Source organism: Canis lupus, chromosome 2, assembly GCF_011100685.1.
Source record: "Canis lupus familiaris isolate Mischka breed German Shepherd chromosome 2, alternate assembly UU_Cfam_GSD_1.0, whole genome shotgun sequence".
Taxonomy (NCBI): domain Eukaryota; kingdom Metazoa; phylum Chordata; class Mammalia; order Carnivora; family Canidae; genus Canis; species Canis lupus.
The window spans coordinates 66,703,420-66,724,748 of NC_049223.1; the positions used below are offsets into that span (position 1 = coordinate 66,703,420).

General features: G+C 34.9%; 1 protein-coding gene across 3 annotated transcripts in view; it reads right to left on the reverse strand.

The window, feature by feature from the left end:
* PHKB (phosphorylase kinase regulatory subunit beta) overlaps positions 1 to 21,329 on the reverse strand; it is a 216,254-nt gene that overhangs the window by 159,847 nt on the left and 35,078 nt on the right. For all 3 annotated transcript variants that reach the window (XM_038531132.1, XM_038531133.1, XM_038531131.1), the window contains exons 3-5: positions 18,449 to 18,538; positions 16,394 to 16,532; positions 4,822 to 4,921 (exon numbers count right to left, since the gene is read on the reverse strand). In XM_038531132.1, the coding sequence (XP_038387060.1) occupies positions 4,822 to 4,921; positions 16,394 to 16,532; positions 18,449 to 18,538 (329 nt within the window). The remainder of the gene's footprint in view (positions 1 to 4,821; positions 4,922 to 16,393; positions 16,533 to 18,448; positions 18,539 to 21,329) is intronic.

The following is a 21,329-nucleotide window of genomic DNA, read 5'->3' on the forward strand; positions in this document are numbered from 1 at the left end:
TTGCTGAAGGGAAAAACAATCTTTAACCTGACCAAGGCAAGGTTTCCAGTATCTAGTAGGTCCTCCTGACCATATGAAAATGCTTTTGAAATCTTTTCCCTACCTCAACCAACTCCCAGGTATATAATCAGCCACTCCTCACAAGGCCAAGGCAGCACTTGAGGAGTCCTTGAAATAGGCAGAGGGACATTCCTCTAGGGACTCAACTGCCTTGATGTTTTAATACTTTGCTAAGGGTAAAAGGCAATCTTAGCCCAATCTCCAGGATCCTGTAAGGCTCCTTTAACCTATAAAAATTTCTTTAGAAATTTCCTTTATTTCTAAACCCCCCAAGATATGAATTGGCAATCATCCCCCAAGCTATGGCCCACGAATTTACATCTGAATGATCTCATGACTAAAGTTTTACTAGGTGGTAATAAATGACCTTTTTCCAATAGCCAGCCCCTCAAAGTCCTGAAAACCTGGCTTCCAAAATTCCTTAGAGAGTACACTATTCCCAAACCTCTCCCAACTTGAAAATAAATGATGGGCCACTTCTCTGGACTCCCAGGCAGCTCTTCCTAACCATGGGTCCTGTCTCCATGCATTAATAAAACCACCACTTTGCACCAAAAAGGTCTCAAGAATTCTTTCTTGGTCATTGGCTCTGTACCTCACCATACCAAACCTCACCTATATTCTAAAACTTCATCAGTAGCCACTAACTACAGACAACTAAATAAATTACAATTAAAGAAAACTTAGAAATTCAGTCCCTCAGTCACACTTGACTACATATCAAATACTTAGTATCCATATATGACTAGTGGCTTCTGCATTGTTCAACACATTAATACAGAACATTCTATTATCACAGAAAGTTCACTTAACAGTGTTGTGCTAGAGGGCTAATACCCTTTTATACCCCACCCCCCAAGAGGCCTGCAAATACCCCACAAACAAATACACAGCCCTCCTTCTCATTCAAGTCAACAATAAAAGCTAGGCCCTACCAGTAGATAATCAGGAATGAGAGGATGAGGATGAAGGTAGGGCTATATATCTTTTTTTTTTTTTTAAGATTTTATTTATTTATTCATTGGGGGGGGGGGAGGCAGAGACATCAATAGAGGGAGAAGCAGGCTCCTCACAGCAAGCCTGATGCAGGACTCAATCCCTAGACCCAGGATCACGACCTGTGCTGAAGGCAGACGCTCAACCACTGAGCCATCCAGGTGTCCCCAGGATTTATATCTTCTATGTATACAGTGACCAAGCCATCCAGCATAAACTCAGAGAAGGTGAAAAGTCTATTTCTTCTCAGTATCTGAAACTGCTGGCCACAGTCTTAGACTACACAAATAGAAATCAATGTGGTCACTCTTTTTACATTATTATCTCAAGATGCTGAATATTACTCGGGGCTCTTAGACAAAAATATGGTTAAATTAAAATTGTACCTACTTGATAAAGATCTAAAAGGATGAGATTTTATTAGATTAATAAAGTTATTGCTACAGTTGACAATGTAGTGTTTGTCATTTGTCTTCAAGACATACAAATATCCAGCATGAGAATCTGTATTTGATCACTGTGCCAGGGGAAAAGCAACTCTTAAATGATTTAAGATACTCAAAAGGGAAATTATGTAACTATGCTTTGAATCTTACAGCTGTTAAAAGACAAATAATTTAAAATTTCAGGAAAAAATATGATCCAAACTATAGATGCTTTGAATATTAATGGAGCGCATTATATGTGAATTATAGAGAGCAACTATTCTTGAAATCAGTCAAAAAATAAGGGGACATTAATCTTTTTTTATATATATCTGGCACCTGCCAAGTAAAATAAATGATTAAACAAAAAATTTCATAGACCAAAAAAAATCCAGAATAATGTTTTCTCTACTTGTATTTTATTTAGATTTTTCCTGGAAACTTAAATCATTGTGAATAAACAGTTTGTCATTTAGGAAAAGATGAATATTTTGTCATCCACTCTTAATGTATAATCTAACTCAGCATTTAGGTGCAAAAACTTATCTCATACGGGAATGCTGGAAGAACAAATTTTATAAAATTTTAATGATTTTTCACAAGCTAGAAACTACTCAGTAACATTTTAGATGAACAAATTATTTATGTAGATAGTGAGGAACAGCAACATTCATAGCCCATTATAAAGGAAATCTGTGCCTTCTTAACTACTAAATGCAAACTGAATTTATTTTTAAAAATTCTGAATGCTTCTCTTTAGGGAGTATTAGAAAATAAAGTAAATGAGAGAATACGTATATGAACATTTAGAGGTTAAAAAATATCTAATATGAATAAGTAGGCATTAAGAGGTAATACATTACAGAAATCAGATTGCTCTACACTCTGCAAATCAAGGACAACTCTATTCATTCAAAATGCATAATGAATTAAAATATCTCTTTTAGATAGTATTTTTAGAAAATGTGTCAGGAAGCATGTCATGATTTTACTTCAGAAGGCAAAGATGAACCTTAACAGCAAATGATCACTACAAATATGTTCCACTTTAGTTTTAGGAAGAGGTCAAAAGATATATATATTTCACATTTTAAAATACGGTAACATTCCCTACTGCTGCAGGCTCATGAAGGAAATTGTGAGCATCAGTGAGGTGAAGGTTTGGTAGAGGCAGTGAGCTGGACATGTGTGGTTAAATCTCTCAGAATCACTCCCTCATAGTCACATGTGAATTATGATAAATCCTTCATTCACTCTACAAAGTTATGTGGATCAAGAAAGATTATAGGGGCGCCTCGGTGGCTCAGTCGGTCAAGTGTCTTGACTCTTGATTTCAGTTCAGGGTCATTATCTCAGGGTTGTAAAATCAAGCTCTGTCAGGCTCTAAGATAGGCAGCCTGCTTAAGATTCTCTTTCCCTCTCCCTCTGTCTGCACACTGCTCCCCCTCCACATGCATGTGCATGCACTCTAAGGAAAAAAAATTTACAACAATAAAAAATGCTTTAAAATCTGTAAAACCCTATATTTTGTGGTATGCATAAATACCTAATCCTAACGTGCTCCATACCTTCTTATATATTATTCTGATTGTCTAACATCATAACTACATAAAGAAAAGAAATGCTAATTCTTTATAATTTAAAAAATTTAAGACCTCTTAGGTTCCATTCAAGTCATATTCAAAAGAAAATATAATTGAGAAGACTAGTCAGAAAAAGACAAATACCATATGATTTCATTCATGTGGAATTTAAGAAAAAAACAGATGAGCATATGGAAAAGGGAAAAAGAATAAAGGAGAGAGGGGAAACAAGCCATAAGTGACTCTTAATGACAAAGAACAAACTGAGGATTGATGGAGGAAGGCAGGTGGGGATGGGCTAGAAGCATGATGAGTATTAAGGAGGGCACAAGTTGTGATGAGCACTTAGTATTGTATATAAGTGATGAATCACTGAATTACACTCCAGAAACCAATACTGCACAGTATGTTAACTAACAAAATTTAAATTTAAAAAAATTGTATGTTAACTAACAAAATTTAAATTAAAAAAAATTGTGAAGACTGGTTAAATAAGCCACAAGGAACTTTTTGTATCATCATTTCCTTTCCTTTTGATAAACAAAACTAATTTCAATCTGTCAGCTTGTTTAGTAAACATGAAATCCATGGCTCTCACAATGTTTCCTTGAGAGTAAAGTTAATTCACAGGCATTAGGCATTCATGAAATGATAAATGTAAAATAACAGTAAATTATTCACACTTAGGAAAAAAATTTAATCATAATTACTTTAAAATATATGACATACTAGTTTAATTCAAGTATACCAATATGACATTATTTTAACCACTGAAAAACCTTTATAATGATTTGCAAAGTGAAATCTTAGTAGACAACTACAGGTTTGTTATATATTTTTATTATCATTGGGTGAGCAAATTTACTTTTTCTGCCAACTAACATTTTCTTGTTACCACATTCTACTGGCAGAATATAATTTTTTTAGCTTCGACTTCAGATACAGATCTTAAGAAGAAAATGTGCAGTCACAAAAACTTAATGTAATAATCACAGGATAAAAACCTACAAAAATGTTAATTGATCAGAACTGACTGCATAATTAGTGATGTGCATCTTTGCCCATGAATCATCGAACCTGAGGGTAGTCTTAGGGAACTATGATACACTCACTAATGTATATGAATAAATATATTAGAACCTGGTGACACAGAGACGTAGTTAAGTAGGAGAAATATCACATTATATTTGTATAGAACTTTACAGTATTTATTATGTATATTATTTTAATAATAATAATTACTGACTATATTATTTTAATTTCCACAATAACCCTATAAAATATGCTATTTTCTAAGCCATTAATTCCTGTCCTCTCTACATGTAAATGATGAAGTATTTTTTTTTTTTTTTGATGAAGTATTTTTAAACTGAAGTTCACTTAAGCTAGGACAATCACATGAGCAAAAGGAATTTTGATAAGGATTTCCTTAAGTAATATAATATTTGTTAGAATTATAGATATTTTAAGGTTCCTGAGAAACTGAGTCTTTATCAAGCAAACACCAAATACAAAATACAAACAAATTCAAGCCTAAATAACAATTCTCAATCACCTCATGCTTAAGATGTTTCTTCAATTTCAGTATTTCAAACCCTGGGCTGGGAAGGCAGAGGCTGTTTTAACCCATCTAGACAGCCCCAGGATATGGCTTTACCTTTTGAAAGTACATTCTTCTTCAGAAGATACTACTGCTATACTGGTTAAATTAATCCTTCAGAATGATGTGAGAATTCCAGTCCACACTAGTGTTTTACCTTATCGGCCTGACGCATATAGCAGTAGAGAATTCCTCTCATACATTTTATAGCAGAGTGCTCCAGCTCATGGGTTCTTCCCTTGTCATCATCAATGCGCCTGGGTGAGAGAGATAACTCATGAAATAAATTGGAAATGCATTTGAAAAGGAAGCAGAGCTTTCGGTAATTAAGTATTTAACTATCTGACTAATCCTATGTTCTGGCGACATCTACTAATTCTGTAACAGTGAAACTCCATTTTCCCAGCAGATGTAGAAATGCTGCAATAAAAAAAAAAAATCCTATGATGAAATTTGTGTTGATTTATCCTTCTTTTAAGTAAGTAAGCCAATTGCTTCAAAAATAGCATACAATATTTCTACATTGACTTGGCTAAAACTTTAAGGGATATTCTATATTGGAAAAAATCTACCAAAGATTTTTTTTTTTAATTTGCTGTTACAGAATAAAGGCAATTTTTAGTTATCAATCCCTTTATGCAATGGCCATTTGGATTCAAAGAAACACAGATTGAAGTAGACACATGCCTTCTTTGTTCTGCCATATGTTTAATAATGTCAGGGTGGGCACTTTAGTCAAGGACGCCTTCAAATAAATACACATCCAGTATGATACATGATGTATGTGGGTGGGTACAGTTTTGCATTCTTGGGTCTTAGTTTAAAATCAATCGTCCACTGTTTATACTATTTGTTTTTAAAAAGAAAAAAACAGCTAACATCTAACTATTAAGTGAAGTTAAGATGTTCTTCTGTTCTTAAGTTCCTTTTTTTTACCATGGATCAAAAGGTAATGAGAGTTACCCACTATTGCAAATCAAAGGAACTTATTCATTATTTCACTAAATCTTAACAAAAATATCTGGCAATCATCCTCACTTGATAAAAAGCATCACCAGTCTCCTTAAAAAGCATATTACAATTATCTCCTCTTCCAACTGCAGATCTCATATACCAGGGGTTAGAAGGAATAATGATCATTTTAACATAGCATTGTCAATGTCAGACAAAAGCAAGTTGTCATCAGAACATTATTCCTCCCTTCATATGCAGGAACTACAATAAAACTACCATGATTTTGCTCTATGCTGTATTTTTTTGTCTAATGTCCTACACAAGTGTTTTTTTTTTTAAAGATTTTATTTATTTATTCATGAGAGACACAGAGAGAGAGAGAGAGAGGCAGAGACACAGGCAGAGGGAGAAGCAGGCTCCATGCAGGGAGCCCAATGTGGGACTCAATCCTGGGACTCCAGGATCATGCCTGGGGCTGAAGGCAGGCACTAAACTGCTAAGCCACCCAGGGATCCCCACCAGTGTTTTAATAGAGGCAAATTATGGCATAGGTAACAATGGACCAGGCATTAATACATGAAGGAAACAGTACGCTTTGGGTTAAATGAGTTCAAATTTGTTTCCAACTCCTACTTCATCTAAAAACAAAAGCAAAAACAAAAACAAAAAAAAATGAAGTACTTCTAAAATTGTCTTTAAAATAATTCTCTGCCCCTAATTTCAATAAGCATTTAACCAAAACAAAATATTTCAGAATAAATCATCCACTATAAAGTTCTATTTTAATGAAGTTCTCTTATTTCTCAATTCTTCTGCAAATAAAATAGAAACCAGAAGAGTATTTCTCTTCTGAGAGAGTAAAAGAATAGTTGCATGTGAGTAAAAACATTTAGGCCACCAATCTATATTTTATTACCTTTTCAAAGATTTAAAGTGAATCTGATGATCCAAAATAATTCCTACATTTTCCACCAGGCTCTGGTAATATTCTACCTCTTTAACAAGCTCTGTGGGTGTAAACTCAAGTTTTAATATGATCTAAAGAACACTTTGACTGAATAAATGAAAGAACTTTAATCTGTGCATTTACTGATTACAAGCTATGTATGAGTGTTGAGATATTTCTAATATATCAAATCCTGCAATTATATCTGAACTAGAATTTTATACTTATAAATATATATCCAGTGAAGAAACTGAACATTTGAATCCTATTGTTAGTGCATTATGTCCCTACAAGCAAGCTTAAAGGAAAATAAAATCAATACTGTTTGGTAGAAATTGTCATATGATCTGATTGTTTACCAACAGTAACTAGGGCCACCTATTATTCTCAACTCCTAAAACAGCTATAAATCTGATAACTGGGAGGAAATATGCTGATTTCATGCAGAAGTCTACCTCTCTCTCTCTCTTGGATAGTGCTTCAAAGGTATATCCTCAATGTTGGCTGTGTATTCTCATTTTTCATATATATATATATACACACACACACACACACACACACACACATTTAGACCATCTACACATACTCTTTGAAGTCAATACTCTTCAAAAAATCACTCCTCTCAAATATAAAAAAGAACTAAATTCCATATTTTAAGCCTAATGTAAAGTCATTTTTTTCACTAGAAATCATTAGAAACAAAAAATGAAAAAACATTACATAATACCTTTTAAAATAGCATAAAGTATAGAATCAAGATTCATTTAACAGATTTTGTGTAATTGAGTAGGTTCAGAAAGTTTTAAACTGAGCCATGTAAACAAAAATAAGTATACATAATGAAATTAATTATAACTATATAATAAAATAATTATATTAGTTATAATATATAGTTATATATAATTTAATTTTAAACAGCAGTACATTGAGAACTGCAACATGACATATGATATTTTACTATATTTTAATTTTTTAAAATTTTATTTATTTTGAGAGAGAGAGAGAGCACACATAAGTAGAAAAGGAAAGGAAAAGAGAATCCCAAGCAGACTCCATACTAAGTGCAGAGCTAGACACAGGGCTCAATCACAGGACCCTGAGATAATGACCCAAGCTAAACCCAACAGTCAGACACTTAACCGACTGCACCACCCAGGCACCCATATAAATGATACTTTAAGGGACACCTGGGTGGCTCAGTGGTTGAGCGTCTGCCTCCGTCTCAGGGCTTGACCCCGGAATCCAGGATTGAGTCCCACATTAGGCTCCCTGTGCGGAGCCCGCTTCTCCCTCTACCTATATCTCTGCCTCTCTCTCTCTCTGCATGTCTCTCATGAATAAATAAATAAAATCTTTAAAAATAAACAAACAAACAAACAAGCAAAAAGTCAAACATAGGGCCACTGGGTGGCTGAGTCAGTTAAGCCTCTGCCTTCAGTTCAGGTCATGATCTCAGGGTCATGGAATCAAGCCCCACATAGGGCTCTCTGCTTAGCAGGGAGTCTGTTTCTCCTTCTCCCCCTCCCTCAACACATGCTCTCTCTCTCTCTGTCAAATAAATAAAATATTTTAAAAAATAAAAAATAAAAAGTCAAACATACTAGTTTTTATTCCCTCCTCTAAAATAAAGTGCAACCATAATACTATATTCAAAAAAAACTATTTCAAAGTGTATTTTTGCAAAGAAATCACCTCACTGTTTCTAATAATAAACTATCTAATTAAGTAAATAACACCAAATTATACTCTTACATGAGTATAAAATATAAATGTGCATAAAATCTTTTTAAGCCCTCAGTACACATACACAAATCCAAACAGGTATGAGGTTTCATGAGATTGTTAATAAGACTGAGAACTAATGCAATGAGAATAATCAAATTACTCACAATTTTTAAAAATTAATAATTTTATATCATACATTCATTAACAGAAATACATATAAGTTTCTAAAGAGAAAATATTGACAGCTTAATTTTTCAGGAATTCTTCCTTTTTTTTTTTTTTTTTAAATGTTTATTTATTTATGATAGTCACAGAGAGAGAAAGAGAGAGAGGCAGAGACACAGGCAGAGGGAGAAGCAGGCTCCATGCACCGGAAGCCCGATGTGGGATTCGATCCCGGGTCTCCAGGATCGCGCCCTGGGCCAAAGGCAGGCGCCAAACCCTTGCGCCACCCAGGGATCCCAGGAATTCTTCCTAATGTAATCTTCTGTATGACTTCATTGCCATTAACAAGTAGAACTAGAGGGCAGCCAGAGTGGCTCAGCGGTTTAGTGCCGCCTTCAGCCCAGGGTGTGATCCTGGAGACCCAGGATGGAGTCCCACATCAGGCTCCCTGCGTGGAGCCTGCTTTTCCCTCTACCTGTGTCTCTGCTTCTCTCTCTGTCTGTGTCTCTCATGAATAAATAAATAAAATCTTAAAAAAAAAAAAAAAGAAACAAGTAGAATTGGAAACAAATCTTCTATTAATTTTACATGGAAATTCTCTAAACAAATCATCACAACCTAATATTGCAAAAGTAAAAAAGGACTTTGGGATCCCTGGGTGGCGCAGCGGTTTGGCGCCTGCCTTTGGCCCAGGGTGCGATCCTGGAGACCCGGGATCGAGTCCCACGTCGGGCTCCCTATATGGAGCCTGCTTCTCCCTCTGCCTGTGTCTCTGCCTCTCTCTCTCTCTCTCTCTCTCTGTGTGACTATCATGAATAAATAAAATCTTTAAAAAAAAAAAGTAAAAAGGACTTTAATAATTCTAAGTACCCCTGCAATTCTCCAAAAGGGAAACAATTTCCTTGCTAGTAATATAAAAAATGTAATGCTTTATATACAAAAGAAAACAAATTATCCAGGGAGTTGGTATATACACAGTGTGCCCACAAAGAAAGGATGTGAAATTCTCTATCAAATGTTTAAAGCTTTCTGAGGAAAGTCATATACACTTCTATTTTTTAAAGCAATATTCCCTATTCCCCCAAAATTTTATTTAGGAAATGTTCAGGACTATAGAAAAATATCTTAAAAACAAGGACATTCACCTACATACCTATAATATTATTATTACATCCAAGGAATTTAATATTGTTACTAAATTATCTAATATATATGCTATAACAAATTTGTCCAATCATACCCAAAATATAACTTTTAGGATTTATTTTTTTAAATATTTTATTTATTCATGAGAGACACAGAGAGAGACAGAGACACAGACATAGGCAGAGGGAGAAGCAGGCTCCATGCTGGGAGCCCAATGCAGGACTCAATCCCTGGACCCAAGGAATATGCCCTGAGCCAAAGGCAGACGCTTAACCGCTGAGCCACCCAGGCATCCCAGAATTTATTTCTAATTTATGATCCAATCAAGTATTGGAATTTAGTGTCATGTTTATTTTCTGTTGAGTGATTTAACATTTTAGATTTTTCCCTTTTTTTAGATGAAGTATAATTAACATAGTGTTACATTAGTTTCAGGTATACAATATAATGATTCAACAACAAATGTTAGTTAGTGCTCATCAAGAAAAGTGTACTCTGGATCTCCTTTATCTATTCCACCCATCTAGCAACCACCAGTTTGTTCTCTGCATTTAAAAGTATGCTTTTTTGTTTGCTTCTTTTTTCTTTTGTTCATTTGTTTTCTTAAATTCCATGAGCAAAACCATATGGAATGTGTCTTTCTCTGACTTATTTTTCTTGGCATTATACCCCCTACATCCCTCCATGTTGCTGTTAATAGAAAGATTTCATTCTTTTTTATGTCTAAGTAATATTCCTCTGTGTGTGTGTTTGTGTGACATCCACATTTTCCTTATCCATTCACCAATGAATGGACACTTGGAACATTTCTAGGTACGGAAACAATGGTTTTGTATCTATGGCATTGTCAATAATGTTACAACAAACATTGGGGTGCATAAATCTTGTTGAATTAGTGTTGTCATATTCTTTGGGTAAATAGAAAGTAGAAGAATTACTGAATGATATGGTAATTCTATTTTACATTTTTGAAGAACCTTCATAGTGTTTTTTCAGTGGCTGTACCAATTTTATTCCCATCAACAGTGCACAAGAGTTCTTTTATCTCCATTCTCTGTAATACTTGTAATTTCTGGTGTTTCTTATTTTAGCCATTTTGAGAGGTATAAAGTGTTATTTTACTGTGGTTTTAATTTTCATTTCCCTAATAATTATTGATGCTTTTTCTGTGGTATTGGTTGTTATTACTCCCTCATTTCCAGTTTTCTGGTTTTGAGTCTTTTTTTTGGTCCTGGCTAAAGGTGTAATTACTTTGTTGAGATTTACAAAGAATCACCTCATTAATCTTTTTTTGTCTCTATTTTATTTATTTCTATTCTAATCTTTACTATTACCTTTCTTCTACTGGCATTGCTCATTCTTCGTTTACTAGATCTTTTGGTTGTAAGATAAATTTTTCTTGAAGGAGGTCTGCATTGCTATAATGGCCCCTCTTAAAACAGGTTTTGCTTTATCCCCCAAATTCTGGATCATTGTGTTTTTTTTTTTTCCTTTTCTTTTCTTTTTAAGATTTATTCATTTATTTGAGAGACAGAGAGAAAGAGAGAGCACAAACAGGAGGGGTAGAAGGAGACAGAGAGAGAATCTTAAGCAAACACCATACTGGGTGCAGAGCCCAATACAGGACTTGATCTCACAACCCTGATTCAGGACCTGAGTTGAAAACAAGAGTCAGATGCTTAACTGATTGAGCCACCCAGACATCTCATGTTTTCATATTCATTTGCCTGCATGTAGTTTTTTATTTGTTGACACATTCATTGTTTAGCAGCATGTTATTTAGTCTCCGTGTATTTGTGCCCATTCCAAACTTTGTTTTTATGATTACATTCTAGTTTCATACTGTTTGGGTTATAATAGATGCATATTATTTCAGTCTTTTTGAATCTATAGAGACTTCTTTGGTGACCTAAGTCTCCTGGAGACTATTCCATGTGCAGTTGAAAGGAATGTGTATTCTACTTATTTTGGGTGGAATATTCTGAATATATGTTAGGTCCATCTGATCCATTGTGTCATCCAAGGCCACTGTTTCCTTGTTGACTTCCTGTCCAATTTATCTATCCATTGATGTAAGTGGGGTATTAAAGTCCCCCACTATTATTGTATTCCTGTCAGTTAATTTTTGTCTGTTAATAGTTGCTTTATGGGGATCCCTGGGTGGCGCAGCGGTTTGGCGCCTGCCTTTGGCCCAGGGCGCGATCCTGGAGACCTGAGATCGAATCCCACGTCGGGCTCCCGGTGCATGGAGCCTGCTTCTCCCTCTGCCTGTGTCTTTGCCTCTCTCTCTCTGTGACTATCATAAATTAAAAAAAAAAAAAAAATAGTTGCTTTATGTATTTTAGGTGCTCCCAAATTGGGTGCATTAATAATTACAATTATTATACCCTCTTGTTAGTGTATTATTATCATTACAATGTACCCTTTTCTCTTGTTAAAGACTTTGTTTTAAAGTCTATTTTGTCTGATACAAGTATTGCTATCTGAGCTTTTTTTTGCTTCAATTTGCATGATAACTGTTTTTCCATTCCTACACTTTCAATTTACATGTGTCTTTGGTTCTGATGTGAGTCTTTTGTAGGTAGCATATAGATGATGGTCCTGCTTTTTTATCTATTCAGTCACACTATGTCTTTTGATGGGAGCATTTAGTACAATTACATTTAAAGTAATTTATTGACAGATATGTACTTATCACCATTTTGTTACTTGTCTTATGCTTGTTTTAATAGTTCTCCTCTGTTCCTTTCTACTCTTCATGCTCTTTAGTTTTATGCTTGGATTTCTTCCTCTTTATTTTCTGTGTATCAATTATAAGTTTTTGATTTATGGTTACCATTGGGTTCATATACAACATCCTATGCATACAAGTCTATATTAAGTTGATGGTCACTTATGCTTGAACTCATTTGAAAAGCACTAAATTTTTACTCCCTCCTCCCCACATTTTATATATATGATGTCATAAATTATATTCTTTTATTTTGTGAATCCTTTGATTTTTATAGATATAATTAATTTTACTGTTTTCTTCCTTCAACCTTGATACTAGTTTAATAAGTAATCTGCTTTTATTATGTTTGCATTTTTCTGTGAATTCTTTTCCTTTCATAATTTTCTTACTCTTGACTATCGCCTTTTCTCTCCATTCAAAGAATTCCCTTAACTACTCTTAGAAAGCTGGTATAGTGGTGATAAACTCCGTTAACTTTTTTCTGTAAACTCTCCTTGTATACTAAATTATAACTTTATTGGGTAAAGTATTCTTGGTTGCAGGCTTTTCCTTTCAATACTTTGAATATATCCCTCTGTCCTGTAAAATTTCTTTTGAAAAATCAGCTAATACCCTTATAAGGTTTCCTTTATTTCTGTTATTATTTTTTCTTGCTATCTTTGAAATTCTCTGTCACTAATTTTTGCCAATTTAATTATGTAGCTTGGTGTGGAACTCCTCAGGTTAATTTCACTGGGGGCTCTTTTTCATTTCTGAACCTGGATGTGTTTCCTTCCCCAGATTTGGGGAGATTTTGGTCTTATTTCTTCAAATAAATTTTCTGCCCCTTCTCTCTCTTTTCTCCTCCTAGTATCCCTATAATGTGAACATTATTACAGCTGATTGTGTTGCTGAAATCTCTTAATTCTCATTTTTTATTATACTTTTTTCTGTTCAACCACATTGCTTTCCTTTACCCTATATTCCAGGTTGCTAATCCATTCTTCTGCCTCCTCTAATCTATTGATTTCTCTTGGTGTATTTTTTGTCTCAATTATTCAAATTATTCATTTCTGACTAGTTCTTTTTTACATCTTCTTTTGGTTGAAGGCCTCACTGAAATCCTCCACTCTTTTCTCAAGTCCAGTGAGGATCTTTATGACCATTACATTAAATTCTTTATCAGACATACTGCTTATTTCCATTTCATTTAGCTTTTTTGTTGTGATTTTGTTCTGTTCTTTCATTTGGGTCATATTTCTCTTGCTCCTAATTTTGTCTAATTCTGTTTGTTCTATGTATTAGAAAAGTCAGGTACATCTCCTGTTCTTAAAAATAGTGGCCTTATGAAGATGTTTTGTCATGCCCTATAGTACAATGCCCCCTATTCACCAAAATCAGATGCTTTATTTAAAGGTGTCTCCTATGTGGGTTGCATACACCCTAGTATTATGGCTGAGTCGTATTTGCCTTCAGTCCTATTGGCTGCAATGGCCCACTTTGCCTGTTGTTGATGTACCAAGTAGGGTTTTACCTCCATATCGTTAAGAAGCCAGTTTGCGGGGGGGGGGGGGGGGGGGGGGGGGGGATCAGAGTTGTATTTGAGTAGTATCATCAATCAGATCAGATGCCTGCCTTCAGTCTACTTGCTGGGGCTGACTGCACTGACATACAGAGTGGTCTCCTTTCCTATCCTCTGACAAGTTGTCATTAGTGGTTGGGGCTGGCAGTCAAACCAGATGCCTGGCCCTAGTCTGACTGCCATGGTTGCAGTCACACCGATTGGTAAGGTACTGTCTCTGCATGGCTAGCTATAAAGTTCAGCTGCTGGAACTATGGACTCACTAGGTTATGTGGTTATCTTCTCCACTCCATAGGAAAGGAGTCACTGTAAAATAATGCCAATCCCTGCCAGGAATACATGCAAAGTGTGTTGGCACAGGAGATGCTTTGGAGACATGCTTGCTGAATGGAGCTGGTTGAATGGGATAGATCCCCAGGAGAACACAAGAGCAGGGCCCTTGGTGCCAACAAGATAAGTGGAGAGTGTTTGTGCTAATTCTGCAACTGTCTTGCTTTCTAGGCTGTGTAGGGGGAAAGAAATGTCACCTGCCACCTCTTTTGTTCTTGGAGAAGTCTCCTAAAGATCCCTCCTCCTCTAATACCTGTTCTGATAATAATAAATAAATCTCCTTTATGAAGACCCCACACACTTTTCAAACTCTTCCTCCTATGCTGTATGTCGACCACATTACTTTTTTTTTTTAAGATTTTATTTATTTATTCATGAGAGACAGAGACAGAGAGAGGCAGAGACACAGGTAGAGGGGAAAGCAGGCTCCATGCAGGGAGCCTTATGTGGGACTCAGTCCCGGAATCCCAGGATCACACCCTGAGCCAAAGGCAGACACTCAACCGCAGACACTCAACCGCTGAGCCACCCAGAGGTCCCCCAACCACATTACTCCTTATGTTGGCTTTTTAAAGGCAGGAACAAGGTTTCCTATCACCCTCCAGCTCTTTCAAAACAAAATTAGGAATTTTTAAAGAATTAAACCCTGTTGATTGTAAAAACTATTGATGTTAAGCCCCACTGGTTTTCAAAGCTCAGTGTAATAGGGATTCACCTTCCCAGTGTGTGCCTTGTGCCTGGGGTGCCTGGTGGGGAGTCTGATCCTCTGACTTCTCTGGGCTCATGGTACCCCTCTCCTTTGTAGTTAGTCTCACAGGGGATTTGGCTCCCAACCATGTCTCTGCCCCTCCCACTCTTTTGGATGTGGCCTCCTCTCTACAATTAACTGTGTAAAAGTCTGTTCTGTCAGTCATCAGGTCATTTTTAGAGTTAGTTACATTGATGTGACCGTTATCTTGGAATGTCTGTGGGACAAAGTGACCTCAGGATCCTTCTACTCTGCCATCTTCCTGGTTGTCATATCTTTTTTAAGTCAATTTTACTCTAGTTATATTCATACATATGATATGTATGTAACTTCTATGATAGTTACATTTTTTAAGAGTCTAGGCAAGTTGTCTTATAAGTAGCCACAATATGGCTTTGTCTGTTTATTTACAGGTAGATTTGTTTTATCATTTTGGTAAGAAGTCAACATTCATGATATCCACTCACCACTATGTCACAGTGAAGCACCTATTGTCCCATTATTAGCTTGACCACTTGGTTAAGGTACTACTGGTGCTCTTTATACTCTTAAGACCATGACCTTCAATGAAGCTAAACTGTGCTCACACAGTATGTAAAGAAATGCCTGTATATAAGCAAACCAGTGTGCTAAAGGTGACTGTTTCATATAATCTCAGTATTTAATTTTCTTTTACAAATGCAACACATCAATAATTTAAGACAGAGAAATCATGTTCATGTTAAAGATACAATTTTCTAACTGTAGTATTTTTTTGTCTCACTTCAGAAAATTAATATTCAGAAACCTAATCTTAGTAATGGTTAAAATGTATTACTATAGAACTATAAGTCAGGACACATGTTGGATATTTTCCATATATAACAAAATAAAGAAGATATTTTGTAGTTTGAAGGGATTTTTTTGTTTACTTTATAAAATAATTATTACACACACCTTGATTTAATAAGTGATACCACAAACAAACTGCAGGGGGAAAAAACACTAAACTGGGGTCAGGTGGGGTAGGATGGGGGGGGGGCTTTGATCTGCTCAATCATTAATTGGTTATGTAACTTTGGATAAATCTGTTAACTGCCTGAGCCCCAGTTTTATAATTTGCAAAATTTGATCAGCCATCAAGTCCCTCTGAAACCAACCAACTCAAGGAGAATGAGAAGCTCATTCTGCCAAAGAAGAATGATTATTTAAAAACCTTGAGATAAAAAAATTTTGGTGACAGTCATAAAATGTTAGAACTAGTCTTGTGTAAATCCTTAGGAAAACTGAAATGTTTAGAGGCCTAAAAAGAGATGTGAGCAGTCATAGATCACATAGTGAATGAGCAGCAGAGCAAAAACATAGCTGCCCAGTCTGTCTTAGGCCAACAAAACCCTATTATGCAAACATAAAGTTACTAGAAGAGCACACACCAGCTTACCTGTATGCAAGAGCCAAAGCCCAGGCCCCAGCAGCACAATACAGACTGTCCTGGATTTTTGCCTTCTGATCATCTCCACATGTTTTAGTGGGAAAGAGACCTGTGGTTGGACTTTGATACAGTAGCAATGTTGACTTGACTGGAATGGAACACAAGAAAAAAGTGAATTATACAGCCATCCATTTTCGTTGCGCTGAAGATCTTAATCTTCAGTTCTTCATCCTACTTCTGACAATGGTGGTGTTCCTAAACTTAACTATAATATGCAACTTTTTAGGATGCAGAAACTCTTCATTTAAGTCATTCCAGCTTAAGTGGGAATCCACCCTGAAGGAAGGGTGTTTCCACGTCTGAGGAAAGGACTCAGCTAATTAGCAATTAAAAAGCTTTTAGCTGGGCCCTCTAGATGGCTCAGTTGGTAAAGGGTCTGCCTTTAGCTCAGGTAATGATCCCAGGGTCCCTGCTCAGTGGGGAATCTGCTTCTCCCTCTCCCACCACCCCTTCTCCTTTCTCACATGTTCTCTCAAATAAATCAATTAAATTAAATTAAAAAAACAAAAGCTTTTAGCATATCCTACCTAATGTCAGTAATTGTTGTAAGGCAATAGGTACAAGAAAAAATAATCAATAAAAAGTAAGTACATTTTGAACAATAAGTTCAACAAAGCAAATATACAACAAAGAGTGCTATTAGTCACTAAATCCAAAGCCAACTCAACTGCTAGAGAAACCCAAATCTTGTTTTCCCCTGATGACTAACTTGTCTGGTGTTCAGAGGAATGTATTTGTTTTACTTTACATATCGTATTATACAGGCTAGAGACATGTTTAACATTTCAAACCAAATCCCATCCTTATATGACATGAAAACAAGTAATAAATATTTGGAGAAAATTTTACTTAAATAAAAGAAGTCTGAAATTAATGTTTTACTACCTTTTATACAAGAGTCCTAAAATATAAAAATATACCCACCAAAACTACATTTCCTAAAAGCCACTTTATTCCTAATTATGTTTTCCACAAAATACATTAAATTACTCTAATCTAGATTAACATTGTCAACTTCTTTTAGGATAGTTTTTTTTAAAAGGTCTAAAGCACTCTGCTCCTTCCAAAAGATTAAAAAAATAAATCTCTTTTTCTCAGACAAAATTGATGTTATCATTACCATCTTTTTCAGAATACCAGGGTATTTATCATTTTTCCCAGAGTAAAGAATTACTCCTTACAGTCTAAAGTAAACAACTGACATTTCTTTAAAAAGGTACTAAATTTTTTTTATCTAGTTATGACTACAATGATAATAAAAGGGCTACATAAGAATATATTTCAGAATTGTCAGCAAAATAAGATGAATTAAGGTTTTACCTGGAGTTAACACAAATAACAAAAAAATTCTTATCTTAGGGGGAATAAATAAATTAAATTTTATATTATTTGCCATATAATACCATGTAAATGGCACAAGAAACAAAATGGCAAAAATTAACAGGCTTTTCTAGCTTACACTCTGATGAACAAAGAAGAGTCCCATGCATACGTATCTCAAAGTTGATTCCTCATATTAAAAAACAAAATCTTCCAGGCTGCTCTTGGCAAAACAAAACAACAACAAATAAAATAGTGACCTGTTATTTGTAATAATAACCTGAGATTATTATTTGTGAATTAGAAATAGATATAAAAGGCTTAGGACTGCTTAGGAACCATGTATAGGTAAATGAGTAAGGAATACTTCTACAAAATCTTTATGTAAGCAGTAATCAAGAAACACTCTAGATCTCAAATCTGGTAATAATTAGGAGGGCTAAAAGGACACAGAGGACATTGGTGACAGTTTTAAAATTATTTAAGGGACAGATGACTTGCTAGAGTTCTTTTATAGTCCCACTATCAATATGCAATTGGAATATATAGCTGCCTAAGCAATGAAACTACCCCAACATCCAAATGAGAGAATACCATCATGCACATAATATACGCAATATAAGGCAGAATAAATACTAATCATAACTATGTAAGGACATGTTTTCTTCACCCTGTTTTGCTTACCAATTCTGTAATAATGATCCAATTTATCCCACAGAGTTGCATTATCAGGTCTCGGAAGATTAATGCTTTTAAGAGGTTCATAAACTGAGCCTAAAAGAAAAATGAAAACCCATCAAATGCAGTCATTTTCACTAAGATAAACAAAGAAAACTTCTAAGAAATGAAAAAGTATACTACTTAGGAATCTAATTTTGATTTTTATATGTGAACTACCACATATATTACTGGTCAAATTTTTGGTGGGGAAAGGAGAGAGAAGAAATCGCCCTTGTAAGAAGTAGAGAAAGATTCTGTATGTTATGGGAACCCCCACCCTCACCCCTGGTAGCTAATCTAACTGACTCATATATGTGTACTGGTCCCAACAATTCAAATACCATTAGTACTTAAGTTCTAGTCACTAGTTCAATAACTTCAGTTCCCTTTGAGAAATATCTACACTTAAATGCCCTGAAACCTGAACCTTATTCTTTATGCTTATGATCAGGCAATTTTCTGTCAAATGATCATACCTCAAAAACTTCAAAGAAAAAGATAATGCTGACATGTTCCAAAGTCATCCACTCTATGAATATTCAGATAGTTTTCAAACTGAAATTCTGAAGCCTCTACTTTTTCCTAGGTAGATAAAATTCATACCTTATTATCTGGACTAAAGCAGAAACCATTTCTACTTCTCAGCCACGAAAACTACACCAAGGTATTAGGAAAGCATACTGCTCAAAAGCTACAGAACACACAATAATTATGATAATTTCCCACAAAATGGATACAGAAAATTGTTCACTTGACTAGTGCATATTCTCAACTACTGACTGAAAGGAAGACATCTGAACCTTCAGCCATCAGACTAAGTACTGTCTCTCATTCTTCTTAAAAGCACTCAGAAATTATAAACATCTCAAGGTCACAACTAATCCACCTCTGGATTCAGATAATATACATCATATAGTCTAACAAATAGCACAAGACTGGCCCTAAAATTTACCTGAAGTTATAGGAGGAGAATGTGTTGGCATGCATTAAGAATCTTTTTCTAAAAAAATTAAAGCATTTTGTTCATAAAAGTGCAATGTCCAGTATGCTAGTATAAAGCCAAGGTATTTGGAATCCCTTTATGTTTAGAGAGATAGTAAACATTATGAAGGAAGAAAGGAAAAGACCTATATATTGAGGCAATAATCTCTTTATCTTCTGTTGGAAAGAGAGATGATTTAAGCACCAAAGCAGGAATACGAAGTGACCTAAGTGAAGAGGTTTTCGGAAAAAGACTCTTTGCAATGACACCCACCAAAATCACCCTGTAGTCAAGAATGGGGAGACCTATCAACATAGCCAGGAAAGCATCAGGAATCCTGCAAAATAGGCAAAGGCCCGGTCACGTACTCTGTCTCCCTGCATTCAACAACTCTGGGTGGGCATAAGAAATGGGCAGTCTGGCAGTTCAGAAAAAAGAATATGGCCAACGCTTACATGTCAGGTGCTAAGCTCTGGGAGTCTACACACTCCCCATGAAGCTCACTCAATCTGGGTAGGCATAAGAAATGGGCAGTCTGGCAGTTCAGAAAAAAGAATATGGCCAACGCTTACACGTCAGGTGCTAAGCTCTGGGAGTCTACACACTCCCCATGAAGCTCATTCAATACTTAATAAAATAAAATCAGGTACAAATCATCAAAAATTTTAAATTGTGAATATATATATATATATACATATATATATATATATATATATATACACACACACACACATATACACACACACAAATTAAAGGAGACACCTTTGCTGGGGTGAAAGGACTGTGAATGACTGATATTTCTATTTTTTATTTAGAAAAAATTTTTGTTAGAAAACCTAGTATCTTGCTTTATATAAGGAAAAACCACTGGAATTCACATATACTTTCATTACATAAAGGTAAAACAATACATGTGCATATGAATAAAACTGAAATGGGATATGCAAAACTGAAATCCACTTTTATATCTACCATAATAATTGTAGGTGAGTTTATTTTGAAAGATTGTTTTAATGATCTTGTATCATGATTTTTAGGGTAAAAAATATTTATTTTTAAAAGTGCTATTACATCTAAGGTGTCCCACACCTCCCAAAAAAACTAAAATGATTCTGTTATCTAATGTTTCTCAATTAAGTTACCAATGGAGTTTCTCGAAAGCAACAATAAATAAACAGAAGGAAAACCAGACTTTTCAGGAAAATAAATACCTATGCAGTAAGAGCTAGAAGAGAAGATGTTCAAAGCATAGCAGAAAAGTACAAAAGTAAAATCACCTAAGAATCAATATTTTCTTATACCTTCTTAAATCTTGAAAGAAAGCCCATGGTGAATTAAGAACAGCTTGCCTAGATAAATGTTAACATTTTAATGATCACCACTGTATTGTTTCTGAAGCAACTGCATAAAATTAAACAAGGATGTTCCACACAACTTACGGGAAACAATACCACAAATCTGAAGTCAAAGGAAAAGTGATCAATGGTAACATTTTAAACAAGAATTAGACATCTGAAAAGAATCAATACCAAAAAAAAAAAAAGTGGAAGAGAAAGCAATCAATAGAGCATGAATTTCCAGACAATGAAAAAGATTTAAAATTACAGAAAATACTAATAAATGATCAGACTTCAAAATGAAATCAAGTTTTTAAATATAAGTATTTCCTTTTTTCCTTTTCATGTTTTTCCCAGTTGAATTATGACTATATTCAAACATCAAAATAAAGGTAAAATAAAAATTATCTTTTCCCAGTTTGTAAAAATGAGTTTAAACATGTTGATTTGATTTTTTCCTTGTCAATTCTCTTGCTTTTAGAAAATACAATCAATCTACTCTTCATTTCAGAACACTATATTGCCA